We start from the raw sequence: 27,718 nt of genomic DNA, 5'->3' as shown, positions 1-27,718 counted from the left end.
TTTGTGTGACAGCGAGACAGATGAGGAGAGAAGAAAAGAACGACAGAACTGGTTTATGTTTGCTTGTGTCTCTCCAGAGTACGTGGGTCGATGTGCACATCTGTAGTGTTTCTATTACTGTCACAGTGAGATACAGAGAGTGTTTGTTGATCATTCCATGCACACGTGTGTGTGTGTGTGTGTGTGTGTGTGTGTGTGTGTGTGTGTGTGTGTGTGTGTGTGTGTGTGTGTGTGTGTGTGTGTGTGTGTGTGCGCGCGCGTGTGTGTGTGTGTGTGTGTGGTGTGTGTGTGTGTGAGTCTGATTACACCAGAGCAATAATAACAGTTTTGGTTCATTTGTAACAATCAGACCTCACTTAAACAGAATAAATCACAAGCCTAACTTATGAAACACACACATGCACTTGTAGGTCCATACACAGAAAGTATAACTTTCTAGACACACACACCACGTGTCCACGTGTGTGTGTGTGTGTGTGTGTGTGTGTGTGTGTGTGTGTGTGTGTGTGTGTGTGTGTGTGTGTGTGTGTGTGTGTGTGTGTGTGTGTGTGTGTGTGTGTGTGTGTGTGTGTGTGTGTGTGTGTGTGAGACATTAGCCAGTTCCAGCCATGTAGTCTGTAGCCATAATAATGGTCAACAAAGAAAGCAATAGCTATGTAGACCTCCCACAAAGTGAAAATGTTACACATAAACGCACACACACACAAACTGAAACACAGACTTTCATTCACTCGACCACAAAGTTAATCACATTATACAATATGTGTGCAATATGTTAGGGTGTTTGAGGTGGGTTTATAACCCGAGAAATCCACTTCTTTTTTTTTTAAACATGCCCATAACATGTTTCTGCAAACTGAGTTTCCTTATGAGGAATTCCCATTTTGAAGAATTTACTCATGTTTTCATGTTGGGGTAAAAGTGACATCAGAGAAAATGCAAGAAAAGTGATCGAAAATATTTGAAGTCTGATTTAAGTTTTCTGGACATCAGCGGATTTCAATGATCAATATGTCAATATGTGAAAATCCAGTTTCCCCTTCGATTGGGACCCTTGCCCCACCTGAAAGAAACACATCAAAGTCAAAACGGGGTTGGAGATCCCTGATTTAGAGTCAAATTAGTTGATTTCTTAAAAAGAAACACTTCTAGTTTCAATAAATTGGACACAAACAGATTTTGAAGGCTTGTCAGTAATGTGGTTTCTCCTGTTGACAGCTGTTTTCACAAAACTCTATTGCCAATCACAGCATTTTTCTTATATCCACAACCGGCTTTTTCAAAAATGTTTCTTTCTACTGCATAGCATGTTCAATGTTAGGGAAAGATTATGGTTAAGGAAAACATTATTTGCATATCTGTTGGCAGGATATAAACTCTTGTAATCTGCATGAAAGTCAGGCACAATACACACGCATCCATCACACCCTAATCTCTGCCTTGCATCATAAAAAGGCAAATAACACTGTATTAATACTGACTGTTGGCACTGAACATAAATTATAAAGTTCAGATTTGTCCAAAAAAAAAAATATTTACCAGTTTACTACATACTCGTTTCAGAACACGTCTATCTACGTTTTTTTAAAGACTTTAAACTTTCAGAGCAGAAATCCCTAAAGCCCTGAAGAACATGTTGCTGAGTATCTTTTTGCTGACTCACACACACACAGGTTTATTCCAGCACTTTTCTGACCCCACACTGAGCCGGAGCTTCGATTTATTCTGACGAAATGCCCACCTGTCACCTTCCAGTAAATAACCTGGAAACAGTTTTTTCACTAAATTTAGGAGGAGATTGAACACAGACTACCTCAGATGATGTCACTGTGACTCTACAACAGCTGTTAGACTGGAGGCTTGGTTTTAGACAACGCTGTAGAAGATTTTTTTTTTTTAGAAATCAGATAGCCGCGGCCAAACGTGACATGATGTATAGCATAAAATCAATCATGAAAACATAATCTGACACCAAGACACCTGTGACAAATATATAACAAATGGTGCTGTAGATTATACGTAAAATAAAGTAATATTTCATCCACATTGAAAATTACTGCATATTTTCTTTCTTCTGTAGTGATAACCACATTCCAGTTTGACCCCTTACAATCTGAGTCCTTTTTCACTGTGTTGCCCCAGAAACTAGGAAAAAAATTTTTTAGAACAAGCAGCCTTGAGTTTCACTATAAAAAATGCAGCAGTGACAGAACGGAAAGTTTTGCTGAGTAAAGAATCTGTCCTTTCTATCGTCTTAAAAACATGAATGTAATTATAGTGGAAGTGGGGGAGGTGGAGGAGGGGGGAAGGGGGGGCATTATATTGTATTTGTTTACAGCTTTGTCTTTTGTCAGTAATGAAGTGTTGTGTGTGTGTGTGTGTGTGTGTGTGTGTGTGTGTGTGTGTGTGTGTGTGTGTGTGTGTGTGTGTGTGTGTGTGTGTGTGTGTGTGTGTGTGTGTGTGTGTGTGTGTATGACTGCATTGCGCTTTTACTACTGAAACCCCAACACTTAGAAATACACACACACACACACACACAAGCAGGCCAGCAGCCAGTTGCCAGGTTTTTAAAACATCCTTTAGGAAAAATAAAGCATCTCGAATCAGAGCCAGATAATTAGTCTGTTCTGTAAGAAGGGGAAAAAAAAAAAAAAAAAAAAAAGCAGGTCAACAATCAACAAAAGCTTCTATTTTCTTAAAGCTCCTATTAGGTGGAGGTGGGGGGGGTATCGACTGCCCTGTTTTCTCCTCCAGACTCTCCTGTCTCATTCTATTTTGTCCGTTCGTCTCCTTAATCCTCCCCATCCTCACCTGTTCCTCCTCTCTCCTCCTGAACACATCCCCTGGCTCCCCATCGCACCTCCCCGTTCATCTCCTGCTCTTCCTCTCTCTTCTCCTTCCCTCTACTCCTTTTCCTCATGCTACTCCTCCTCCTCCTCCTCCTCCTCCTTCTTCTCCTCCAGCTTTCCAAGGAGACGAGTCTGTTTTCGATTAGCGTTCTCATGTAAACCTAAATTGTGATTAAACAAACACTGTGTGAGTGCACTTGGACGTGTATCAAGTTTGCCTCTTCTTAAATATACGTACACACACACACACACACACACACACACACACACACACACACACACACACACACACACACACACACACACACACACACACACACACACACACACACACACACACCCGAGCAAAACCAGAGACATGTATATAAGTAGACATATACAAACAAATGCAATGCGTATACAAACACATAGGCAAATATGCCGACCAAGCAGACACACAAATTACTAAACTATGTAGACATATTTCACATGCATAAGAATATACACATAGACTATACACACAAGCTACATACTGTATATTCATACACTCTAATTGAACACATTTCGACATGCAGCCTCAATCACCATCAAGTACATAAGCATGTACCAAGACACAAACGGACACACACGCACGCACGCACTGTATATGTAATGTATGTGTCTGCACACATCTCCATCGCCTGTTAGAGTAAACAGGTCAAAAGGAAAATCAGAGTTTTAACTATGTGTACGAGCAGCTCAGAGGGTACACCTCCCATCAAAATCACATTTATTTGTGAGGTGAAATTACTACCACATGCTGCCTCACCGCTATTTCAGTACAAACATATAAAAATTCTTTTCCATAAAAAAAAAAAAAAAAAAAAAAAAAAAAAAGGATCAACAGGCACACAGCCTCCCACAAACTTTTCATAGTTTCTGGCCCTGCAGCGAGTGAACCGAAAGGGAAAGGTGTCGTTGCTGTGAACTTTAAAACCACCTGGTTGGTGTATTCTGCCCTGCATTGAAACACTCTGGCTTGTTTTATTCACACATAGGAAGACACACAAAAGCCTATAAAAACACCAACGTTTTGACTTTTGGCCCTCTTGACTGCTTTCACCACACGAGAACCAAACTTAACTTCTGACTCGTATTCACAAAGTGTTAAACTGTGAGTGAGACTGAATATACAAATGATTGTACCATAAGGTGAAATACGTACCAAATATTGGACTTATGACTTATGTCACACAACCTGGGTTACACTCTCCCCCTCTAAACTGCATGAAAACTAAAGATGTATACAGTGATTTGTAAAGAAATGTTTGCTTTGTTAAAAAAAAAAAGATTTTATAAAATTTGTAAAAAAAAAAAAAAAAAAAAAGTATTCTTCAGGAACTGCTATCAATGTCAAGGTAGCGGTATCAAAACTATTTAATGACGTCCAGCGCTAGTTAAAATAATGAGAAACAATCTCTGTTTTAATAACATGTATGTTCATTGTGGGAAGAGTTTCGGAATAGTTAACTACATATCATTGATTCAGATAACAGAACAATGTCAGTGAAGCAAGAAGTGTGTATCTGTATGTAAATGACAGAGATCTGAAAGACTGATTGGTGAACAGCCAAATGTCGGTAAATGCCAGCGTCAGCAGGACGGCATGACAAAGGTTACACGCAAATAAGAAGTGCCAATTACAGGCTTAGTTAGTGGCCAAGACATCGACTTTCTACGGGAGAAATTGCACTGGTGAACCACACACAAAAATAGAATTTCTGGCTGAAGTGATGTTGAAGAAATCAGATAGACAACAGTAACACAGCCTCTTAGGTGCATCTAAACACTCCGAGCGTTAAAATGTTAGAGAGCATCATTGATAGAGCAGAAAGGAATGAATGAAATTTCTCCTCTGATTCTCTCTCTCCGTTCTCAGTATCTCTACAGTGTGTATTTATCTAAATATGTCTTTGGACCAAATCACACTGCTGTCTGGGCTGTGGGAAACACACACACACACACACACACACACACACACACACACACACACACACACACACACACACACACACACACACACACACGCGCGCGCGCGCCACTAAGAGCAGACTTATTTTAGAGGAGCTCTGGTCAGGCTCCCTCTGTAAAAGCCCTCCCTTCCCTGAATATCACCATGGGCCCTGTGGTGCAGCTCTATCCTGGAGCCTAGGAGCCTCCTGATGGAGTGTCATGCCAAAACATGTGTTGCCATTTTAACCGAATAGCATGTTTTCCTTTGATCTATTAAGCAATTGCGGCAAGTAAGACTTTAAGACTGAATGCGAGGATGATTAATAAACGTGTTGGAAATGTACAAACAGTTTACTGGTGTATATGGGTCCTGTGGTGCAGCTGCGTGTCAGGCCCTACAAGCCTTGTGGTGCAGCAGCATACCACGGTTTGTACATCTGAGTCATGTTTAATTATTAGGAAGTTCTGTCGTGGGTGTGTGGTTTAGTATAAAGTCTACCATGCTCGCACACGCACGCACACGCACACGCATAGAGAGAGACACACGCACAGAGGACACACACAGACCCACACTTCTTTATCCAGCGCCTGTGGTGTTAAATTGGCGGGAGAGGTGGCGTGAGAAGGAAATGTATTTGTGTGTGCTCCTGTGTGTTTGTCCGTTTGAGACGTTATTTGTTTCTAGCCAGCACCCGGTGGCGTGAAAAACAAACAAAGGGCCTGAACCCTAGTGACAAGAAAGCAATCTTACAATTCCTGACAGCAACGCAAACATCAAAGTTGTTTGTTCTGTTAGCGAGCGGGTGGAACAGAAAGAAGAAAGATGAAGGAAAAAAAAAAAAAAAAAAAAGACAAAGTAAAGAAAGTAAACGAGTGAACCAGATAATGACGAAAATGAGCCGACACACGTGAGTTCAGACACTCTGCGTTCACCCCTCACCCCGGCCGGACCGCTCCCACCAATCGCCTGTGAGGCCCCGTCTGTCGCAGCCAATCACTGGACACGCCGAGTGCACCCACTTCCTGTAATACTAACCATAACATTCCAGCAGGTAAACTATGGCAGTCGCCTCTAAATGGACAATTAGCCAAGATTAAAGGCAACCTCCTCGTCTTTCTCCATTAACTTAATTAGGAGGAAAAGACATCTCAAATGACCCCCTCGCCTCTCCCTCATTCCTCTCTCTCCGTCCAGCTCCCCCCCTCTCCCCCCCCCCCCCTTCCCCGACTCAACCAGCAAGTCGTATTTACAGTAACTGGGGAGGATTCGGACCACACTCTCACATCTGGGAGCTCCACTGAAGCATTTGGAGGTTAAGTGCCTTGCACAAGGGTAACCTAAAGGGACCGAAAAGCGTATCTCATTACCATCCACTCATCAGTGCAGGGATTTAAACTGGCAACCGTCCCGGTCGTGATTTGTTGACTGTTAGACTCACACTGGTGAGTTTTTTTTTTTTTTTTTCCCTCTCTGTTACTCCTGTTTCGTTCAGTTTCACCTCGCCTCTTGTTTTCCCAGCCTTTAGCTAAACTTTTTTTTAGGTGTTTATGTAATGTTTTTATTCAGCCTGGTTTTCAGTCACTGAGCATGTACGGTTTAAGTGTCATTCTCAAGGACACCTCGAGTGGATAAAATCTTTCACCGGCCCTCCCTCCTGACACATCTTCACTTTCTCTCTTTCCCTATCAAGCCTCCAAAAAAAACCTTTTAGCCTGAATGTTTGGCTGCTGATATCCTGCTGTGAAGCCTTTTATGGGGTGCAGTGAGGACATCGGAGGAGCAGAGCAGGAGCGCTAGAGGACAGGAAAAAGATGAACTGAAAAAGACACCGGAGTTTATAAGCTTTGAGAAATGTTATTGATTTGACAATCAGACAGCTACAGCAGATTCTTGGGTATCAGATATTTTTATTTGTTTAAAAATAGGGGGTTTTTTTGGCAGCGTTTTGCAATACTGCATTCTCTAATTTGTAATAACAAACGAATAAACACAGAATATCTTTTCAAATGTAATCCTGAACCACTATAAAAAACCAAAGCATGTAATACAGCCACCAGTCCACTAGAGGACAGCGTGTCCGGGTCACACTTTTGTCTCGCAGAGGTGCAAAAAAAACAGGTGGTTAGGTTTGGGGGGGGGGAAGAAAAAAAACATGCTCATGTTCAGGAAAACAAATCCGCGTTGCTTTCTTTTTATACATCCATCAACGTCCAACCTATCATGCGACACGGCAGGAGCAACGCTGTACTTTGTCGATACATATGACGCAAGTCAAACTTTGGCCAGCCGTCACACCGACACGCGGCCGGCTTGTGGACCGTTGCGTGTATTGCACGCATTATGTGGCTGGTAAAAAAAAAAAAAAATCCAGTGAGTTCAATCTTTGCTGATAGTAGCCAGAAACGTTGTTTAAGACAAGCACAAAAAGAGAAGTGTCATTAAGTCAGCCGACTCAGCCGGTAACGTTAAATACACAACGATACCTATGCTAATGCTTGCTAACATTGGCCGCCAGGCCGAGTAAGGTCACGGCTGCAAAAGCCCTTCACGCATTGAGTATAGTCAAGATGAATTAAACTTTTAAAAGTTCCACAGTCTTGCTTCAAACAGTAAAGTTCATCATTGTGTAGAAGAGTAGATTGTATTTCATGTATTTACAAATACCATAGCAACACTTCCATCTATGAAACACACGAAGGCTCTTCATCTAGTTAAATGGAGATTTTACAGTATTTCAAGGGCCATAAGTGTTGAAACATGGTCAAAGATCACTTTCTACATTATGTAATGCTCAGCATCCGAAGCCCCACTAGAGTTATACTGGCAAAGGAAAAGGGGAAATATCTCTTTGGTCTGACGTTACTCTCATCCATCCTCCCTGCAGCCCCCTCCTGCAAACCAATCAAATGTAACCAGAGCTGCTTTAATGGGGGAGAATGATACTGCTTCATGAGTATCACTGGCCGTAAACCAGAGCTGGTTCAAACGCACAGGCCGTGCACTCGGGGTCTTTGCATGCAACATGAACTCACGTTCAAGCACGCACACATAAAACATGCACACACTCGCACCAACTCCCAGAGGAGAAAGTGAAGATAACAGGATGAGGCTCAGTCTGGGTCAGTCTTATTAGAGAGGAGACCAACAGCCATCAAGTCACTTAGCAAAGTAAACCTCCGTGATAGAGTGTAACGTGCACTGAGGCACAAAAGCCCTCTAACCAACAGCTTGCATTTTTCCATTCAAGCTCTCGTGAATATGTTGCGTTTCAAACCAGAATTTCACTGCGCTCTTCGCAAAATGTATTTTTCTCAAAGCTCGAGCTTACTGTGTGCAACAGTGTGTGTCTGTGTGCATGTGCTGTGAGACCACAGTGTCTCCAAACTGTGGGGGGAAACAACCACAGACTGCACCCTCTGAAACCCACAGACTCCAGTCCACGATCCATCTATCTCGACATCCCTGTTTTTTGTCCCCCACCCCCCACCGAGCACCTAGAGGGGCCACAGATTCCCGACCCTCCATCCATCCATCTACTCACAACCTTCATCCTCCACCACCATCTCCTTCCCCTCATGACCACCCCAAAACCTCTTTTTCATCAGTCATCAGCTGCACTTAAAATAAGAAAAGTTTCCAATGAGGCGCAACCTCTTCGATTGGTTCATACACTTTGTACCTAGCAGTAAAAAAAAAAAAAAAAAAAAAAAAACTATTATCCAGCCTGATACCTCTTGTCCTCACCCCACCCCCCTCCTCAAGAGCAAAACCTCCAACCCATGCCTCTTTTTTCCCCTTAATGCTGGTCCAACTTCTTCCCTCTCCTCCCGTCTCTAAAACCTCAGACCGCAGGGCTTTAATAGGAGGGTTAAGAGGTAATTCCTATCACACTGCCATCATTTAATATCTAACCGAGACTGACAGAGAGGAAGGTTACGAACCCAAACCAGAAAGCCACCAGCAAAACCTCCCCGTCTCCTCCTTCTTACTCCCCTGCTGCTATTCTCTCTTCAAGCCTCCCTGCCTCTGACTTCTTGTCTTTGTCTTCTTTCATTCTACCTCCATTCCTTCCTCTTCTTCTGTTTGCCCTCTCACTCACACTCTCTCCGCTACATACCCCGCTTTCGACATGAGCGGTGCTTTCCTAATTCGCAGAAATACACAGAGCGGATGGGAGAAAAAGCGGCGAAAAATGGAAGAAAAGTGGAAAGAAAAAAAAAGGAGCAGGAGGAAACTCCAGACACTGTAATTTAGATTGTGCTGATGGCAAAGTAGGGATATAAAGAACATGAGATTTATAATGTTAAGTTTGGAACCGTTTCACCCTTTTCCACTCTCCTGAGTTGTCTTGAGAGGTCTGTGGGGATCCATATTCTACCAGAGATAAATAAGAGCTATCGAAACCAATTAGGGGTTTTATAGAACAGTAAGCCAGGAGGTGGAGGAAATAAGACTGTCACTCATGAAGAACACGAGAAAGAGCTGGAAATAAAACAGTGGGAACGTGTGTGTGTGTGTGTGTGTGTGTGTGTGTGTGTGTGTGTGTGTGTGTGTGTGTGTGTGTGTGTGTGTGTGTGTGTGTGTGTGTGTGTGTGTGTGTGTGTGTGTGTGTGTGTGTGTGTGTGTGTGTGTGATGGAATATTTGTGTTTGTCTGCGTTTGCATCTGTCACCGTGTGCCTGATGTTCACATGAGGGGATTTCGACTGTGTGTGATCCTGGAAGCCACAGTTGACGTAAATGACAATTTGCTTTCAGCCATAACAGTCGACTTTGCTGTCTTCAGCAATACATCACACATCACCACAAATATATGAAACACACCATCGGTCGGCTCCGAGTTTTTTAATAGAGGTTTTACAGCGCGCACCCCACCAAGACGATTTCATCTCTCTGCGGCTTTTCTGCCAACACAATATATCACATTGAGAAAGTGCTGCCGAAAATACAAATCAATTCACTGTCATCATTATAAAGGAATAAACTCTTATTACTGTATTTGAATTTATCTTTGAAACTTTTGAACTGCTCCGTTTCAAACTAAAAGTTCCATTGACAATGGAAAATTTATTTTATTTAAATACCGTTAGCCTAAATTGCAGACTGTCACTGTCCAATTAAAACCATACAGTAGATCTTGGAGACCTGAAGTTCCCAAACTTTTCAGACCATGTAGAAATATGTACCAAACCAAGCTTTCCAAAACATCACTGCCCACTGCAGACACCGACAACTTTTTTTTATTTAACCATGCCAACAACCTCGGAAAAGGCTAAATAACAACAACATAAGTCGATTATTCCAAAATCAGAAGAATACATGAATTAATCAACGCACATCAGCAGCTTTCTGGACCCTTGTAGCCATTTGTAAATTTCTGTTTTCTAAAACCAACATGTGAGGAGTCAGAATTCAAATGAATCAAGCTAATGTTAGTGTTGTGCTATATCGGACAGGACGTGATGTCACTTTACATGGCTAAGCACGGGCAAATTTGATTTCTAAAATATTTACATGATTAAAAACTAATTATTATAAGGTTGTCATGGTATGTGTATATAAGTACAGCTCGTCTGTAATCAAATTAGATTGAATGACAATTTTTGGGCCAAGGCTCTTATTGTACGCATACCAGAGTTTGGGAGGTAGACATAAGGGGATTGCATTTCATTCTTCGGTTTCACCAAAACCTAAAATTCACAAAAAATTAAGATACACAGTTTTGACAGAAGACCAATGAAGTATTATAACTGTCGATAAGACCTGTGTTAACATTGGAGGAAGAATATTGCAGAAGGACGAGATGAGGTACTGTGATTACATAGTTAATTCATTCATCCAACTGAAATACAGTGAGGACTACAGTGTCCTCAAAGAGCTTCAATTTAAGAGAGTGCCTGGTATAAAAAAAAAAAATTAAAAAAAAATTTGACTGCAGGTTTGATAGGTTGCTTTGAAAGCTTCAATGTTGGCTTGGACTCAAAGCATATGGTAGAAAGGATTGGATTTGTTGTGTACCGTGGTTCACAACAAATCAACATGCCAAAAAATGTCCACAGAAACTCTTCAACATTCTTGCAGCACAATCCACCTCTCCACTGCCCGTCCACATTACTTTTAGCAAAGCTTTGAAAAAACAAGGACGTGAATAGTGTACACTGCAATAGCATAATTAAATACTGTGTAGAAAAGGCGGTAACTGGAGAAATGTATTTTTAATACCTGATGAAACAACAATTATTTTTGCTTGCTAAGTGTTGCAAACGCTGACTAGAGCTGCTGTTCTCTGTGAAGAAGGAAGCATTTTGGCTATTTTTAAGGCTCGGCAGCAAATGTTTGATACTCAAAAGCTTTTTAGTGGCATCTTCCTTTAATTGATGTTTGTCTTTTTGATCACCTAAAATTCCAATAATTTGAAAAACACCAAAACACAGTGAATAATACATCTTTTCTACAAAGAAAGGTTACAGTGACTTCCAAGGAATTCTAATGGAAACATTATAGAAAAAAAAGAATAAGTGAGAAGTTTAATGTCCCAGTGTTGGTATTCCCCAATGATAACACCTCACAGCCACACACACAAACACACATGCAAACACACGTGCACATTTATATGCAGTTACAGCATCAATATAGTGTATCCACACAAAAATATATGATATGTAAGTTCAGGAATGTAGACAATAATCATTGCAGACACACAATCAAAGGAAAATATGCACCTACCTACACACACACACACACACACACACACACACACACACACACACACACACACACACACACACACACACACACACACACACACACACACACACACACACACACACACACACACACACACACACACACACACAGTCAAACTCCAGCTTCACTTGAAGGCAGCCCAATGTAAACAGCTATAAAGTTGAGAAGGTGTTTCAACCTTCAACCTAAGCTGACAGAGACTCTCAGAGGATAAGACAAATAGAGACCCTGACAAGCCGAATGGAAAGCAAGAGCGCAGATGGAGAGAGCAGAGGGAAAGAAAAAGAGACAGGGTGGACGTACCAACAGGACCGAAACAGAGAGAGAGAGTATGTCTGGGAATGTGAGATGAAAAAAAAAAAAAGAGGTAGAGAAGGAGGGCAAGTGGGAGGCTTCACTGCATCACTATGACCTGTTCTTACACCCGAATACTCTGGGAAAACTCCATATTCCCGAATAAAAATTCCAAACCAGTCCAAGCAAAACATTCACTCCAGGCACACTTTCACCTCTTAAAATCGTGCGCACGCATGCACGCACACGCGCACACACACACACACGCACGCACACACACACACACACACACACACACACACACACACACACACACACACACACACACACACACACACACACACACACACACACACACACACATCTGACACGCACAGTCTTTTTCACCTCTTGACAGGATCACAGAGCGGCACTGTGTCACCTGGCGCGAGACTTGAACCCTCAACCCGGATAAAAGTTCTGACATAGCACCATGGCCATGTTTTCAAATGGATCGTGTAACACATCAAAAGAGGCGGAAAAGGAGAGTGAAGGAGAGAGAGAGAGAGTGTGATGGCCGGAGAGTAAGAGAGGCATCAGGGATGGAGACGGAAAAAAAAAAAATGAAAGTGTACTTACAGTCGTCCGAGTTTGGGGTTGGACTGGAAGAGAAGCTCTGGGAGAAACTGGAGTTTGTTTCTGTTCAGACGACTAGAAGGAGAAAAAAATGAAAATGAAATATGGTCATCGTGTAATAAATCATTCGGATTCATCCCTTTGTGTTGACTGAACAGCCTAGCGAATCACCTCTAAGGTCAGTGGGTTCAAACTCATGGGAAAGTCTGTCTGGTTCTCTGTGATCATGACCTGCAGGTTAACACGCTGTGTTTTGTGTACGTGTGTCAGTTACAGGTTATCAGCCTCTAAGCCTTCAGAAGCCCCTTATCACTATCCCCCTCGCAAATGCTTTGACCTAGCCGCGAGAGGAGGAAAAAGTCCGTTTTACTGGCGTCTTGTCATCGCCACAAAGTTGAAAGATAAAAAATACTTTTACAGGATGATTCACTTAATTGACACTATTATTAGTACATTTTCTATATGGTTGAGTCAAAGTCTTAACCTGTTTTGGGCCCCTGTGAAAAGAAGAAAACTGAATTTTAAATTACAGGATTACCAAAAAAATGTATATGAATGCCAATTTGACCTATTTTTTTCTGGTAGGACTAAAGTGTATCAAATGCAAGAACCCTGTCTTATCATACTTCAATAATTTATTGTCCATTTATATATAATCTATAAAACTGAAGCTTTTCACTCCGCTCTGCTTCTACCAATCGGCTTGTCGCTCCCTCGCTGCGAGCTAAACACTCAACAAAATCACGACTGTTTGCTGTCCTGGCTCCTAAATGGTGGAATGAGCTCCCCAACGACATCAGGACAGCAGAAAGTCTATACATCTTCCGCCGCAAACTAAAAACACACCTCTTCAGACTTTACCTTGAATAGTAGCACTTAAAATGGCACTTACTTATAGCACTTTGAAGTTTGGCTATCTTGAAGAAAATTGTACTTTCTTGGTTGTTGTTCTGAATTTGTACCCTCATGGTTGACTAGTAAGTCGCTTTGGATAAAAGCATCAGCTAAATTAAATGTAATGTAATGTAATGTAACATTTGAAAAAGGTCAAAGCAATACTAAGATAAGCAAGCTTTTGTTAATTATTGGAGGTAACAAAAACAAAGACAACTTTCAACTACTTAAGGTCTCAGCTTTTTTTTGTTTTTTGTTTAACTACCACCTGAAAAAAACTTAAAATTTTGTCACTAACAAATTCAAACTGAGGCCAAAATTAACAACCTGGAGCTCTGTGGACGAGAGACAGTTGGGTGAATTTTGAAAAACACAAAGTCTACTTATTCTTATGACCAGTTTGTAAAACTCCAACAAAGATGAAAATTTTTACTCCTGCCTGATCAAAGCTGCCCAGTTCTATAATGAGTCAGTAAACTCTGATGTCATTAAACTTGTTATAAAACATTTTTCAACTGCAAGTTTGATGCAACAGAAGCGAGGCACAACAATGCTTTGTCCATTTTAGTTTGAGTGTAGTACGAGGCGGCCTCTTTCCTGAATGTGCCACACTTGGCAACCTTTGAAAAATGGCGCCGGTTGCCTTTTTTACAACAGCCCGGTCCCGGTTCAGAGACTTCCAGGGTGGAAAGGGTTAATTATGACCATCTGGATGCATTGTTCTCATATGGAAAATCTATTTTAATGCCAATTACAAGAATCCCAGTCGAAGTAGGTTCAGATCAACATCACCACCTCGCATGGATATATAATCTTGGTAGGAATTCAAAAGTTCCAATAAACCTTTGCAACATTTTTCCCATGATATCGAGGTGTTTCTAAACCTTCTTATGTCCAATGCCTTCTTTTATTTGACATGTAAAATACCATTTTCTTGTTTAAGTAGGTTGAATGGAGCAGAACATGAACACGAGGCAGTTATTTACAGAGGAATGAGAGGCAGAAGAAGATGGACAGACTGAAAGAACGACATTGACCAACAGAGAGACGTGTGTCTGAAGAGAAAAGTAAGAGATGGAGTGTGATGGGGTGAAAGATGTGTCTCCTCCAGCGTGCCACAGAAAGGTGGGGTTGGCTGCAGCAGAGATAGATGAAGACAGTGTGAGCGAAGGGAGTGAAAGTGTTATCAGGCTGCCAAGGCATTCGGCTGAGGAGCGAGACGTGGAGAGGGGAAAAAGAAAAGAAGAAGGGGGGGCGGAAGGTCACGAGGTCACAAAGTAGAATCTGTGCCGGAGAAGACACAGACACCAACCTTTTAACCCCATGTGATAATGATAATAAGACCCGGAATTTCCCTCCTGCGTTCACCAATGGAAAAAGAGCTGCAGTACCAAAAAAAGATATCCACCATTTGAAATAATTGACCCCTGCTCCTAGAAAATAACTGCTAGTACGAAAGTGAAACACATGATCGGCTACTATTACGGTTATGAGTCATTTTAAGACATTCACTCACAACACGGTTTTGGTTTTAAAGAAATATCCTTTGTGTATTTTCAAGAAATAATGACGATTTCTTGGTGAATGGAACTTTTGAAATAACACTTGACCACAAGTCTATGATCACTGTTTTTTTATATTGTAAAAAAAAAAAAATGATTCCTATTAGTCAGAATCACAATAAAGTCCAGCAGGAATAGAAAAGAACACACTGTGCTCCATTTTTTTTTGGTAAAGAAAACCAAATAAAAATCACATCTTGAAAAATCCCCTTTTCTTTTTGCAAAGTGTCCATCAATTATAATCATATATTGCACTATTTGAGCATATCCATGACTTTGTGATTCATGTCTTGACATAAATGAATGTCCTCGCCCAAGGAGATGACTGCATAAGCTCCATGTTTTTCACACTGTGACTCCATAAATCACGGACTCACCACCACGACCTGTCACCCCTAACCTTTCACCCTCGTAGGCGCAACATCAGAGACCATGTCAACTAAGCATTTTAAAAACCATTTCACTACCAGTAATGGTAGTAAAGTTACCATCACGACACTAAAGCAGAATTTTTCTCTTTGATATTTTCAACCAAAACAGAGATTAACATTTGGTAAAGTATACATTTTCAGCTATACACTGATATGTTTCTAATTTTGACATGAAGCTTCAGTCTGAACTTCACATCAAAAAGCATATTTTTGGAACGACTTGGATAAATGAAAAGCCATCACCTGTGAGAGTTTTGACACAGAACTATTTTGCCCGCTGACCTCCTCCCCCTCTCATCCCTGACCTACGACCCGTCCTGACACACTGTATTAAGGAGCCTTTTAACATTAAAACAGCGCATCTCCTCACACTTGCACTATCAGATGTGTAGTCTCCATTTAGAGACAAGATACACATGTTGCTGTCACTCAACATCCGTCAAGGTTTTGTCGAGTGTAGTGAGACGCTCGCAGCGAACTAACTGCTTTGTCTGACTTCTTGTCTCCATAACTCTGCTGCATGTCTGTGATATCATCAAACTGTCCTGTGGATTTTTATATTGAAATGTAAAAAAACCACTTCTTCCTCTTCTTGCTCTTGTAAAACATAAACTGTTCTCTTTAAGACCAAAATGTGTAAATCAAGATAGTCTCAAAAAGGACTGGACATCATCATTTTTACAGGCACAAAGCAGCATCACGTCTTGTGGAAGGACGGTGACCAATTACGAGTGTTAAAATAACTAATAAAATGAAAATAATTGAAAAATAGATTAAATGGGGACATAATTAAATGAAGAAACCTTCCACTCGTGAATTAAACATTGTTAGAACATCTGTTTTTTTAAGTTTAGAAAACGCTGTTTTCATCGGTTGAGGACCTCCGATAAAGAAGCCAAAAGGTGTGTTACATCCCCTGAAAGCCACCGATGATAATCAAGCTGATTTTTCAGAACATCAGACATCATCCAAAGTGTGTCACTCTCTCTTTGTGTCATGTAACAGAATAATCATCCTTCAAAACTGCCTGCCCGTCATCCCTCCAACACAGGAGTCATAAACATGCAGGTGTGTGTGTGGGAAGTGTTGTGTTGTACACTGACACCTCCATTCTGTTGACTCGAGCCTTGGTGTGAGCTGACGCGGGCGCGCGCACACACACACACACACACACACACACACACACACACACACACACACACACACACACACACACACACACACACACACACACACACACACACACACGAGAAAGAGAGCAGTATCTATGGGAGATTCCAAGGTTGTGTGTGAAGTGGATGGACTTGGGTATTAACCAGGTACAATCTGTGTGAATATGCTGTCCAGAACGGACTAGCAGCAGGAAGTCAAATATCTGTGTGTGATTTTGTGCTAAAAGATATGTGCCTGTATGCATATTTCGTGTGTGTATGTGTGTAGCTGTTCTGGCGGGTTACTTTTTCAAAAGCCTAAAATAACTTAGGTTCGCATCAGCTGTTTAACTTGAACTGCTTCTTGTTTTTCATTCACACACCAGTAGCAGTGTAAGATTTCCAACTTACAGTCTCTCCAGCAGTCTCAGGTCCTGGAAGGCTCCTCTCTCGATAACACTGAGTTGGTTGTCCTCCAGATGACTGTAGCAGTGAACATAAAGAGACACAGAGAGAAAGAAATAGCAGTTGTAGTTAATATTAATGTTATACAAAAAAAAGCATTACAAGCAAGCACACTACTATAGGGGACTCTTTAGTAAAGGACAGTCATATAACTCGGTCTTTATATCAGTAACTTCACACAGTAGCAGTAGACATTTCTTTAAAGTGGTTTCGATGTCAAACTGCAGGATAACCATGTAGTTGGGAAATATCTACACTACACAGGAACAGCAGAGACATCTCATTCTCTGGCCAGTGCAAACATCGTGAGAGACACTTTCGCTTTTTTTTCCTTTTTCTTTTTTTAAAATCTGTTGCATAAACATGCAATCAGGGCACGGACCAAACGTCTCTGGCGTGAAGCAAAAGTTTAGAAAGTTTATGAAATGCAGCATTTCACAAGTGTTTCAATCTAGCAAGCCAAGGCAAACAATTAAGAAGCCATCCCTCCTCCATTCTTCAATGGGTATCTTCTCCATTTGTCTTTTGAATGGTGTTCCCATTGTAACACATTTTTCTTCTATTTTTATTTCCCCTTCCCGTGCTCAGTGTGTGTTGTCGTGTTTTTGGGGCAACCAAAGATTTTCCAGATGGGACAGAGAAAAGGGAGAGAGAACATCTCCGCTGATACGTGTGTTTATATTTTCTGTCTGAAGATGTTAAGAGTGACATCTCCTGAGAGGGGGGAGGGGAGGGCGAGATCGAAGGGAAAAACAAAAAAAAGGGGGGGGGGGGCTGCTGTGAAGGCAGAAGAGGAGAAGATGAAAAGAGGAAAAGAGAGAGATGCAAAAACCAGTGAGATTCTAAATGACAAGATGGATTGAGTGAAAGAGATATAAAAAGAAAGCCAGAGCCAAAGAAGTTGTATCAAAAAGAGACACCGTCTGGAACTGCCATGTGGACTTTGAATTGTTTTGGCATGACCCTCCTTTGAATATTCTTTCAAAGAAAATGTTTAGACATGCAGCTGTATTTAAGCTATAAATCCATGGTCTGTCATACTGGAGTTTGACATAAACACACATGCAAAAACACACACAGAGAGACACACACACACACACACACACACACACACACACACACACACACACACACACACACACACACACACACACACACACACACACACACACACACACACACACACACACACACGCACACACGCACACACATCTGTTGGACTCACAGTGAAACATGCACTCGAATGAAAGATAACCGACTCAGACATACACACTCAAAGATGCATTGATGAACATACGTACTTTATAGGCTACATAAAGATAATATAGTGTATCCACAGACACATAGACTGCATGTATACACACTTATTTTGTGTGTACACATAAATATACAATATGTTTTTTGTTTTTTTTTTAAATGAAGAATTGATGAAATGAGACAAGATATATTTGATGCAAAATCTGGGTATGAGTAGATGCTAAAAAAAATATGTAAAACAACCATTCTGTTCTGAAATCACTTCTTGTTTTTCTTATTTACAATACTTTCCTAATTACATATAGGAACACAAGCACACTATGGGATATTAATTTGCCGAATGTTAAAATGTTTCTCTTCAGTTTGTATGAAGAAAAGATTGTCTGAGCTTTGATCTTTAAATCTTCTTGCAACAGGGAAAATACAAATTTTCATAATTACAGAAAGGAATTCATAATTTAAACAAAGCCTGTCTTTTTAGAAAATCATGAATAATATTTAGAGATAATTGGTAAAAACAGAACCAAAAAAAGTCTTTCAAATGATCAGCTGTACGTGTCCTGCTTTTTAAATCTAGTTTCTAAAGAGAAACAATCATATAAATGTGAACATGTGCTGCAGAAAACAATCACAGTTGGATAAACAACAGTAAATTCTTGGTCATCAAAGACAAACACAAACTGACAGGTGCAAATGCGGACCATACTGAAGATTCATCGACATACACACCCGGCACTAATAAGCAATGGCAGATTCTGCGTGGTGTAAACATGTAAAGCGTAAACCTAGGTAAGCAGTTATGCACTAGTAGCAAGAATTCCCAAACACGTACGCAAACATGCGCACACGTCTGATTCCAGCATCAATCATAATTTACAGCCCGGCCCAGATTACTCCCTCCTGTTTATTCCAGCAGAGCTGCATTTTCTCCGGCCTCACACAAAAGCATATCTTATAAACTCCAGAGAAAGCTAAATTAAGACATAACTTTGAATAACTATCAAAGCTGATTTGTCCAAACGAGGGATCAACCACACGCTGATTTATTGAACGGAGTTTAGAAAGGCGAGGGATGTTTAGCCAAACACATGGAGCAGGGAGTCGATGCTGGCATATCGCTCAGATGAGGTATTGTTTTTATATCGCTCTGTATCAGGCATTAGTCATCCACAGAGAGATGGAGAAAAAAGAGCAAACAAGTACTGAAAGTACGTGTGTGGGGACTAGTGTGTCTAATAACTCTTTCTTTCGAGCATCTCAGCGACCATTATGAAGAGCACGATGACATCACGCTAACTTTTCGCAAACTGCGAGGACTTGGAACGAAGTAGGGAAACACTTCAGGGGATATTAACTTGACTTGTTGTTTACACATAATGGGAGAAACCACATCGACTCTCCCCAGCCAAATGTTCGATATAAAGCACCAGTTTTCACCTAAATCTAAATTTGTTTGGAATTACTCAATTTCGACACAATCTGGAAGAAATCTCGCGACGCGAGGCTGCCAGAGATATTACGCTCAGTGTTGCGCACGCAGCGTGCACGCGGAGACGAGCTTTGTCTCGAGAACAATCAAGACCGTTGATCGGATTGCATGTTTTTGGACGAGCACAAAATGATGTTAAATGTTTTATCAGATTACAGCATTTTGATGCTTTCGTGAGGTCAGAAACAGAATTGGAAGATTTAAAATGCCAACAAATTTAGTGGCAATTAACATATTTAGAATTTCGTACTCTGTGATCACTAGAGATGTTAATGTGAAACCAGATCCTTTAGCTGTTTAGACGTTTTTAACGGCAGACAGTTTGTATCTAAAGGCAGTGAAGTATTTCTACAGGATAAATTATCAGTAATTACTAACCTGTATGTAAACATTTTTGAAATTACACTTTTTTTTTTTTCCAAGACCTACCCTGGGAAGAATGTGAGACACGTTAAGCTACATGCCAAGTTCTCCCATGGGAAGCAGTTATGGCTGAAATGACCAGGGATCCCAAAACTAGGCACTTGTGTGTGTGTGTGTGTGTGTGTGTGTGTGTGTGTGTGTGTGTGTGTGTGTGTGTGTGTGTGTGTGTGTGTGTGTGTGTGTGTGTGTGTGTGTGTGTGTGTGTGTTATAAAGAGAGGTCTGGTAAATAACAGCTATACCTATTTGAGTAAAGATAAGGGTAAAGGTTACCATGTATGCTTTTGTTCATCCTTTGATACAAATGCAAGAATGTGTGTGTGTGTGTGTGTGTGTGTGTGTGTGTGTGTGTGTGTGTGTGTGTGTGTGTGTGTGTGTGTGTGTGTGTGTGTGTGTGTGTGTGTGTGTGTGTGCATTTGAAAGTGTGTTTTCTCAGACTATCTCCTCTTTCCCAAGCAATCTCCTCCCAATTTCTTTAAGAGATTTAGAGCAGGGAAATGTCACAGCAGTTTATCACCAACCACATGAAAGAAGCTGCTGCTCAGCCACACACACACACACACACACACACACACACACACACACACACACACACACACACACACACACACACACACACACACACACACACACACACACACACACACACACACACAGACACACACACACACACACACACACACACACACACACACACACACACACACACACACACACACACACACACACACACACACACACACACACACACACACACACACACACACATACAGTCGTCTTTCCTTGATCCGTCTCACCTTTTCTCATGTACACAAAATGCACACATTTAATTCTTCTTCTTCTTCTTCTCTTTTCTCTTCGTCAAACCCAGTCAAAACCTGAGCCTGACATTACTTCCAAAATACACTACGGTCCTTACAAGTATAGTTATGGTTACACAAATGCACTTACAAATGCAAACACACACACATGCAGAAAGTCATTTCCACTGCTCTGCGTAGTTTGTACCGAGAGTGTATTTTTATCTGCCCGCCTGGTTAAAACAGAGTGAGGAGGGAAGCTGCATGCAGCCAACAGTGATTATAGTTATTAAAGCCCTCACACACACACACACACACACACACACACACACGCACACACACACACACACACGCACACGCACACACGCACACACGCACACACGCACACACACACACACACACACACGCACACACACACACACACACACACACACACACACACACACACACACACACACACACACACACACACATACATACATACACAGACATTTCATCCACTTGAAGGGAAAGAGTGAGAGAGCCCATGAAGTGAGATAGAACAGCTGAGAGGAGATGAGCAGTCGCACTTTACTGAGTGCAGCCATTTAGATATGACCAGTTAGACAAGCAAATGTGACATCAGCAATGATTTCAGCGTGTCATCGGGGTTTTTTTCCCCATGAAGATAAAAGATTGCTTAGCCACAAATTATTGCAATAGAATACCGAAGGGTCATGCTCAGGATAAACGTTCATCTAATATGTTTACAGACAGCTACATGTTTAGTCTGCAGTCAATATCGTCATCTTTGGAAATCATTATGCCCAGCAATGGAAAACTGGTCAGTCCAGCTGTTTTAGCCCCATTTCCAGGTCCAGAAATGAAGACAGTTTCTGAACAGTTAGTTTGTCAAAGTGGTTGGAACCACTAGATCCAACACGTGAAATTAATTTAGGCCTGCATCATGTTTTCAGAGGAAACCTCTTTGTGGTCAGTATAGCAAAAATGACACTTATTAAAAACAAAAACTTTTGATACGGCCAAGTGAATGGTGTTTCAAGATAAACTGGAAGAAATGTGTGAAAGTAATGATTTGTTTATTTTTTTAACAGAGTGGTGTCATGATTGTGGTTTAATTAGAGTATACAGTATTGCATTTCTTGTGTCTTTGGATGTTCCAAAAATTGCAAAATTCAGCATTGCTTAACTGTTGTTCAGAGTGAACTTTGAGTTACATTATCTTTCCTTTTTTTGTTTCATATGAACTCATAATTTCTCGCAAAAACAATTGTCCAGAAATTGCATCAGGCAGTCTCCGTATATCATCACAACCCCAGCAGTTCAACATCTTGTTGTCATGATGCTTGTTTAATAAATGGGAGTCTTGCTGCTTGTTACTAGCATGTCAGCTCACAATTACTCTATTATTTAACCTTGTAAATATCCAGTAATTGCTAAATTCAACTCCTTGGATGGGACACTTGCATTCTCCCCTGCCCTGAAAGCCCTCATTAGGATGGGAAACTTTATTTTATAGAGACTTGTTTCCCCTATAGCCATATACAGACCCATTAGGTAAATATAGCATTTGCTTAATTGCTCCAGCATGGCAGTTTTTATCTTAATGGGATTCCTTGTAAAGACACAAATGCAGGTCACAACAAGGAAATAAAGAGAGCAGAATAGGCACATAAAAGACCTATTCGTAGTGTACCTGGTGGATTTAACCTTATACCTAATTCCTACTAAACCTCATACCTGAATAACGAAGTAAGTTGTTTGTCTTCTAAGCGACGGATACTAATCCTAAAACAAGCAGAGGATTGACAGTCGTCACGGATAACGGAAACATCCACAGCATGTGACTTTTTTTCAGTAACATAACAGTCTCACTCTGCTTCTGTAGGGTAAATAGCACCATGGCGTGACACAGAGCAGTATCACTGTCCAAAAGTGAAAAAGGCACATCAGGTCAGGAGCTAAAAACCAGTTGGGTTTTTCTTTTACATTCACGGGGTTGTGCACCGTGTCTTTGTCCCAGAAGGCCAGACTGTCAACGGCGAGTTCTACTGTGACCTTCTGAGGCGTCTGAGGGAAAACATTCAGTGCAAACAACCTGAACTGTATTGCGTTGGCACATTTGCCCCCCCCCCCAAAACATTTTTTTTTTTAAATAAATAACAAAATAAAAAAGACTCGAGTGGTACTTACAAGAATTTAGTATACATTGCCCAATATAAAACAGAGGTTTCTCTGACATGGAATAATGACGTGAGCAAACCGCACAACATTCTGAGGAACGCTTGTCAATCTTGAATTCAGTGCGACTGAAGTGTTTGTCACCAGAAAAAGAAAAGAAAAAACTTACAGAATCCTGAGGTTCTTGATGCCAGAAAAGTCCACTTTAGTGATTCTGGTGATGTTGTTTCTGTTCAAATCCCTGCAGAGAGAAACACACAGGTTACCAATCTGATTTATCCAATCTGCACATTGATAAAACACGGTTTAATTAACAGCGTGAACTTCATATAAGTCAGAGTCCATGATACAATGTTGAAAGCATAAAGTATAAATAAAATGCAAATGAATGTGTGTGTTTGTCTGCATTTGTGTGTCTCTGTGTGTTCTTGCTCAGCCAACTGAGTGAATGTGGCCGTAGGACAGAGCGTGAGAATGCCCCACAGCACATGAGCCCACACACAGACACACACACACAAACATACAAACAAACAGAAACAAAAACACACAAACACTCCTACGGTACAGGCACCAAGGAAACTCCGCGCGCACGCACACACACACACACACACACACACACACACACACACACACACACACACACACACACACACACACACACACACACACACACACACACACACACACACACACATAGCTCCTGCTGCTGTGAATTATTGAAAGGCAAATTTTCCAGTTAAAAAAAAAAAAAGTGGGATGAAATTATTTTCTCTTTCCATCATCACAGTTTAAAAGCTTATCGTGTTTCCTGGCTGTCATTCAATCTGTTTTAACTACGGGTGCACAATGTATACACATTGCAATATGAACTGACTGCCTGAGTGTGTGTGCATAGACTGGTTCCCTTTGTACGGGTATGCTGTTTATTGAAACGCTGTCGCACTGGAGAAATTAGGGCAAGGAAAAAAAACAGAGAGAGAGGGCACAGACAAACAACACACACCATTCTCTCTCTTATTTCTCACACACACACACACACACACACACACACACACACACACACACACACACACACACACACACACACACACACACACACACACACACACACACACACACACACACACACACACACATCTCTCCGAAAGCTTTCACTCATCCAGACGTGCACACACACACTCACACATACACATAAACAGAGGCTGGTTTAACCAAGGCAGTCGGCGTGTGTGTTTTTCATAATGCACCTAAACATTTATAAATCTGATTTAAGACCATATTAGGTTTCAAAAGGCTTCCCCGAGCTGCCATGGCAAGGACCACTAATAAGAGCCATACCCCGGCCTGAGACAGGGAGGGCTGCTGTGAGCCAGACCTGCGCTTCCCCAAAGCCCAAAATGGGGTCTGGGGTCCACCAGGGCATCCTTGAAAGGGCTCCATGGTAATGAATAGTTTCAATATTTCATCTCGTACAATGGGAGGTCACATAAATGACTTAACTGATTAATGATTCCCACCCAGTGCAGTAGAGGCAGTGAAGGAAAGCTGGCCTAAATCATAGGCAATAACAAATAAGTTCTTGTAAGGTTCCTGAAAGTGAGGTTTAGATTTGAAGATTCTTGATAAGTGAAAGCGAAGAGAAGAAAACATCTTTACAAAACCTGTAAAATAAAAGGTTTTACAGTGGTGCAATGTATAACATTAAAGTTGCACTAATGAATTTAAATAGCAACAATAGATCAAACGGCTACATTTGATGTAAGAGGGGTCACCAGCCCGTCGACCCAGTTATTTTCTCCACAGAACATCCGAGCAACTTTTGGCTCACCGCTCTAGTTTTACAGCTCGCATCTTAACTGTTTTGGTTCATTTTCAAAGATCTCATCAATCTCATTTCCAAAGCTGTTTGCCTGCAAAAAAACGACCCCGACGGTCATTTGTGAAAGCAGCTTATTACGAGCCACAGCTACATTTTAAAGTTAAGCAATCTCTAGCGGCAATCTAACCAGGGGCGCTAATTTAGGAAACAGCACCAAAAAGCAAAAAGACAAAATAGGCAACTGGCAAACATATGAGAGCATTCACCACCAAAAGAATCAGATGTTACTTTCAGAAATTGGTGGAGACCAAAATCTAGCTACAATGAGGTTGTATATTACTTTCACTAATGTTGCTCCCAAGTTTGCGGGTTTTGTAAACAGGCAAAAATGAGTGATAATACCATATTGTATTGTTATTTAATTATGTTTATGCACCCAGTCTAAGGCAATAAAGCTACCAATTTTTCCAATGATTTTTTTTTTCCCACATTGCAATACTGATAACTTTATCAAATACAGTTTTACAATCTGTCATGTCATGCGTGATGCCTGGTGGGATAAAGCCACCAACCAATGTATTCATAACATTTCTGGTTCAGGTCCAGCCAGATATTTTTGTTGCATGTCATTTCCCATCTCTCTCTGTCTCCACTCATTTCCTGTTGAAATCTAGCTTTGCTGTGTGTCAATGAACTGACAGATCCAGAAATGACTGATGTATGAATAATAAAGACATTTTAGCTTGAATTTCAAATATCAACTCGGATATTGGCTGAGGTGGGAAGGTTTTGCATTCGTAGTTAAAACCCACATCATCGAGTCACGCGAGTATTTGGCAGCAGCAATGACATGAAAAAACCGAAGAAACCAGAAGAAAAAACAAAAATCGCTCTCATCCATCTTGCCAGCTTGTTCAAGACACCAGATAAATTTTTGACAGCAAGCTGCTTCACCATCATGCAGACTGGATGCTGCTGGTTCTCGGCACAGGCTTTCAGGGTGTGTGTAATTGCCAGTTCCTCGGAAAGCGAGGTACTGGCAATTACTTGATAAGCCTTCTTGGACGTGGTGGAAAAACTCAATACAGCATTGATTTATCATTTTTTTAACTTGAGGAAAGAGCTATTCCCATGATGAAAGTGACTGTTTTTTTTCTTTTTGACATGTAATTCCAGGTATCCGCTCACTTTTGTGTGACTCTGAGGCTGCATCCAATCTGAAAACTTCTGTTCCCCACCACCTCACCTCCATCCGTGCTCTCCTCCCTGTCTTTACCTCTCGGCTATCTGTTTCTCCCTTTCTTTTGACATTTGGCTACAGTATTCCACTTTTTTCTTTTCGCCCTCCCTCCTTCTGTTTTATCTTAAATCTCTTCCCAGTCACTGATCTCTAATGTCAGTGTATCAGTCCCTCAACTCCAGCTTCACCCCATGTTCCCACCCTTCCTCTCCCTAATCTCCCCCTTTTTAGAGTGTCTCCCCCTCTCTCAATCTCTCATGTCTTATCTTTCACTGTTTCACAGTTGACTAAACACTTTTTCTTTGCCTTCATCTGTTTGTCTCTCCACCCATAATCTCTCCACTTTTATCTCAATCTTTCACTCTTTTACAGTTGGCTACATTTTTCCTGCCCTTCTCGGGGGGGTTTTCTCCCTTCCTCTAATCTCTCCATCCTTATCGCCATCTTTCTCTTGTTCACAGTGGAAACTTCTGCTCTCACCAGGGAAACGGCTCCGCGGTCAAACAAATAGTGAGGATACAGTTCCAGGTAGAGCACAATGGCATCGCCCTATCAAAGATCGCCGCCTTAAAGCTGAGGGAGTCGAGGCTGCTGCGAGAGCAAAACAAGACGTGGTGTAAAATTAGACTCATAAACTTGTCAAATGAGTGACAAGTGATATATTCAGAAAAAAGTTATTCAAACTTAATAAACAACCACAGACATTATTTATATCAACAAAAATGCTTATTCCCGATTTACCCCTTCAGACAACGTATGAGTTTATTAAAACTAATATTCAGACAATTCAATGTACTAAGATGTGTATTTTGTATTTTAATGGCATCACTGTATATTTGTATGAATATAACTGGACAAGCACACAGCTTGCAAGTAAGCAGGAGATTATGAAGCTTGAATGAGGCAGCTGGTGACTTTAGAGGACTTCCTGAACTAATTGTGTACCTCATACACTTGATACAGAGAGGTTGAATTTCTCAAAGTCAAACGCACAACCTGCAGTATTTTTACAGGAGTTGATACATCTACACATTGGAAACAGTGGAAGTGTGATTTGAGATGAGGACTTTCATATTGTCCTGGAAAAATTCTGAAGAAATATAAGCGAGGTTGTTTGAAAAAAACTCAAATTTAAGAAACAGTGGCCTGCTATTATACTTTTAACCAACACAATTGTGCAACAAATAATTTCTTTGTACCCAATTAAACATGATTAAAAAAAAAACAGCCAGTAAAAAAAGACAGGCTTGATTGAACCTGAAAGATCAAGAGGATGTAAATAAAAAAAATTTAAAAAACAACTGGTGAGACGACCGTTTTCATGCACCTGGACTGTTAAAGCCTGGGTGTCCACCCCGCCCAGCAGTAAAGCTTAACTTAGCTTCAAATTTAACTGACCAGCTGGCAGTCAGACAACTAACAAGAGGCTTTAGTACAAAAGCCCTAACCACTGTTTGTTTCCATTACAGGCAGAGAGGTAAGACGTGCATGTGTGCGTGTTTGCGACGAGGGGATAAGGCAAGAATGCAAACA

The 27,718-nt window shown here is 41.1% G+C and overlaps 1 protein-coding gene across 2 annotated transcripts in view; it reads right to left on the bottom strand.

Moving 5' to 3' along the window:
* The window catches only part of slit3 (slit homolog 3 (Drosophila)), a 256,297-nt gene that overhangs the window by 215,698 nt on the left and 12,881 nt on the right, over nt 1-27,718 (bottom strand). For both annotated transcript variants that reach the window (XM_069720029.1, XM_069720030.1), the window contains exons 2-4: nt 23,296-23,367; nt 16,925-16,996; nt 12,479-12,550 (exon numbers count right to left, since the gene is read on the bottom strand). In XM_069720029.1, coding sequence (XP_069576130.1) covers nt 12,479-12,550; nt 16,925-16,996; nt 23,296-23,367 — 216 coding nt within the window. The remainder of the gene's footprint in view (nt 1-12,478; nt 12,551-16,924; nt 16,997-23,295; nt 23,368-27,718) is intronic.

The sequence above is a fragment of the Brachyistius frenatus genome, unplaced genomic scaffold (genome assembly GCF_029030835.1).
Source record: "Brachyistius frenatus isolate BFR_SWC_R1_liver_20210118 unplaced genomic scaffold, ASM2903083v1 Contig_230, whole genome shotgun sequence".
Classification (NCBI taxonomy): domain Eukaryota; kingdom Metazoa; phylum Chordata; class Actinopteri; family Embiotocidae; genus Brachyistius; species Brachyistius frenatus.
This window is presented reverse-complemented; position numbering and strand designations above follow the sequence as displayed.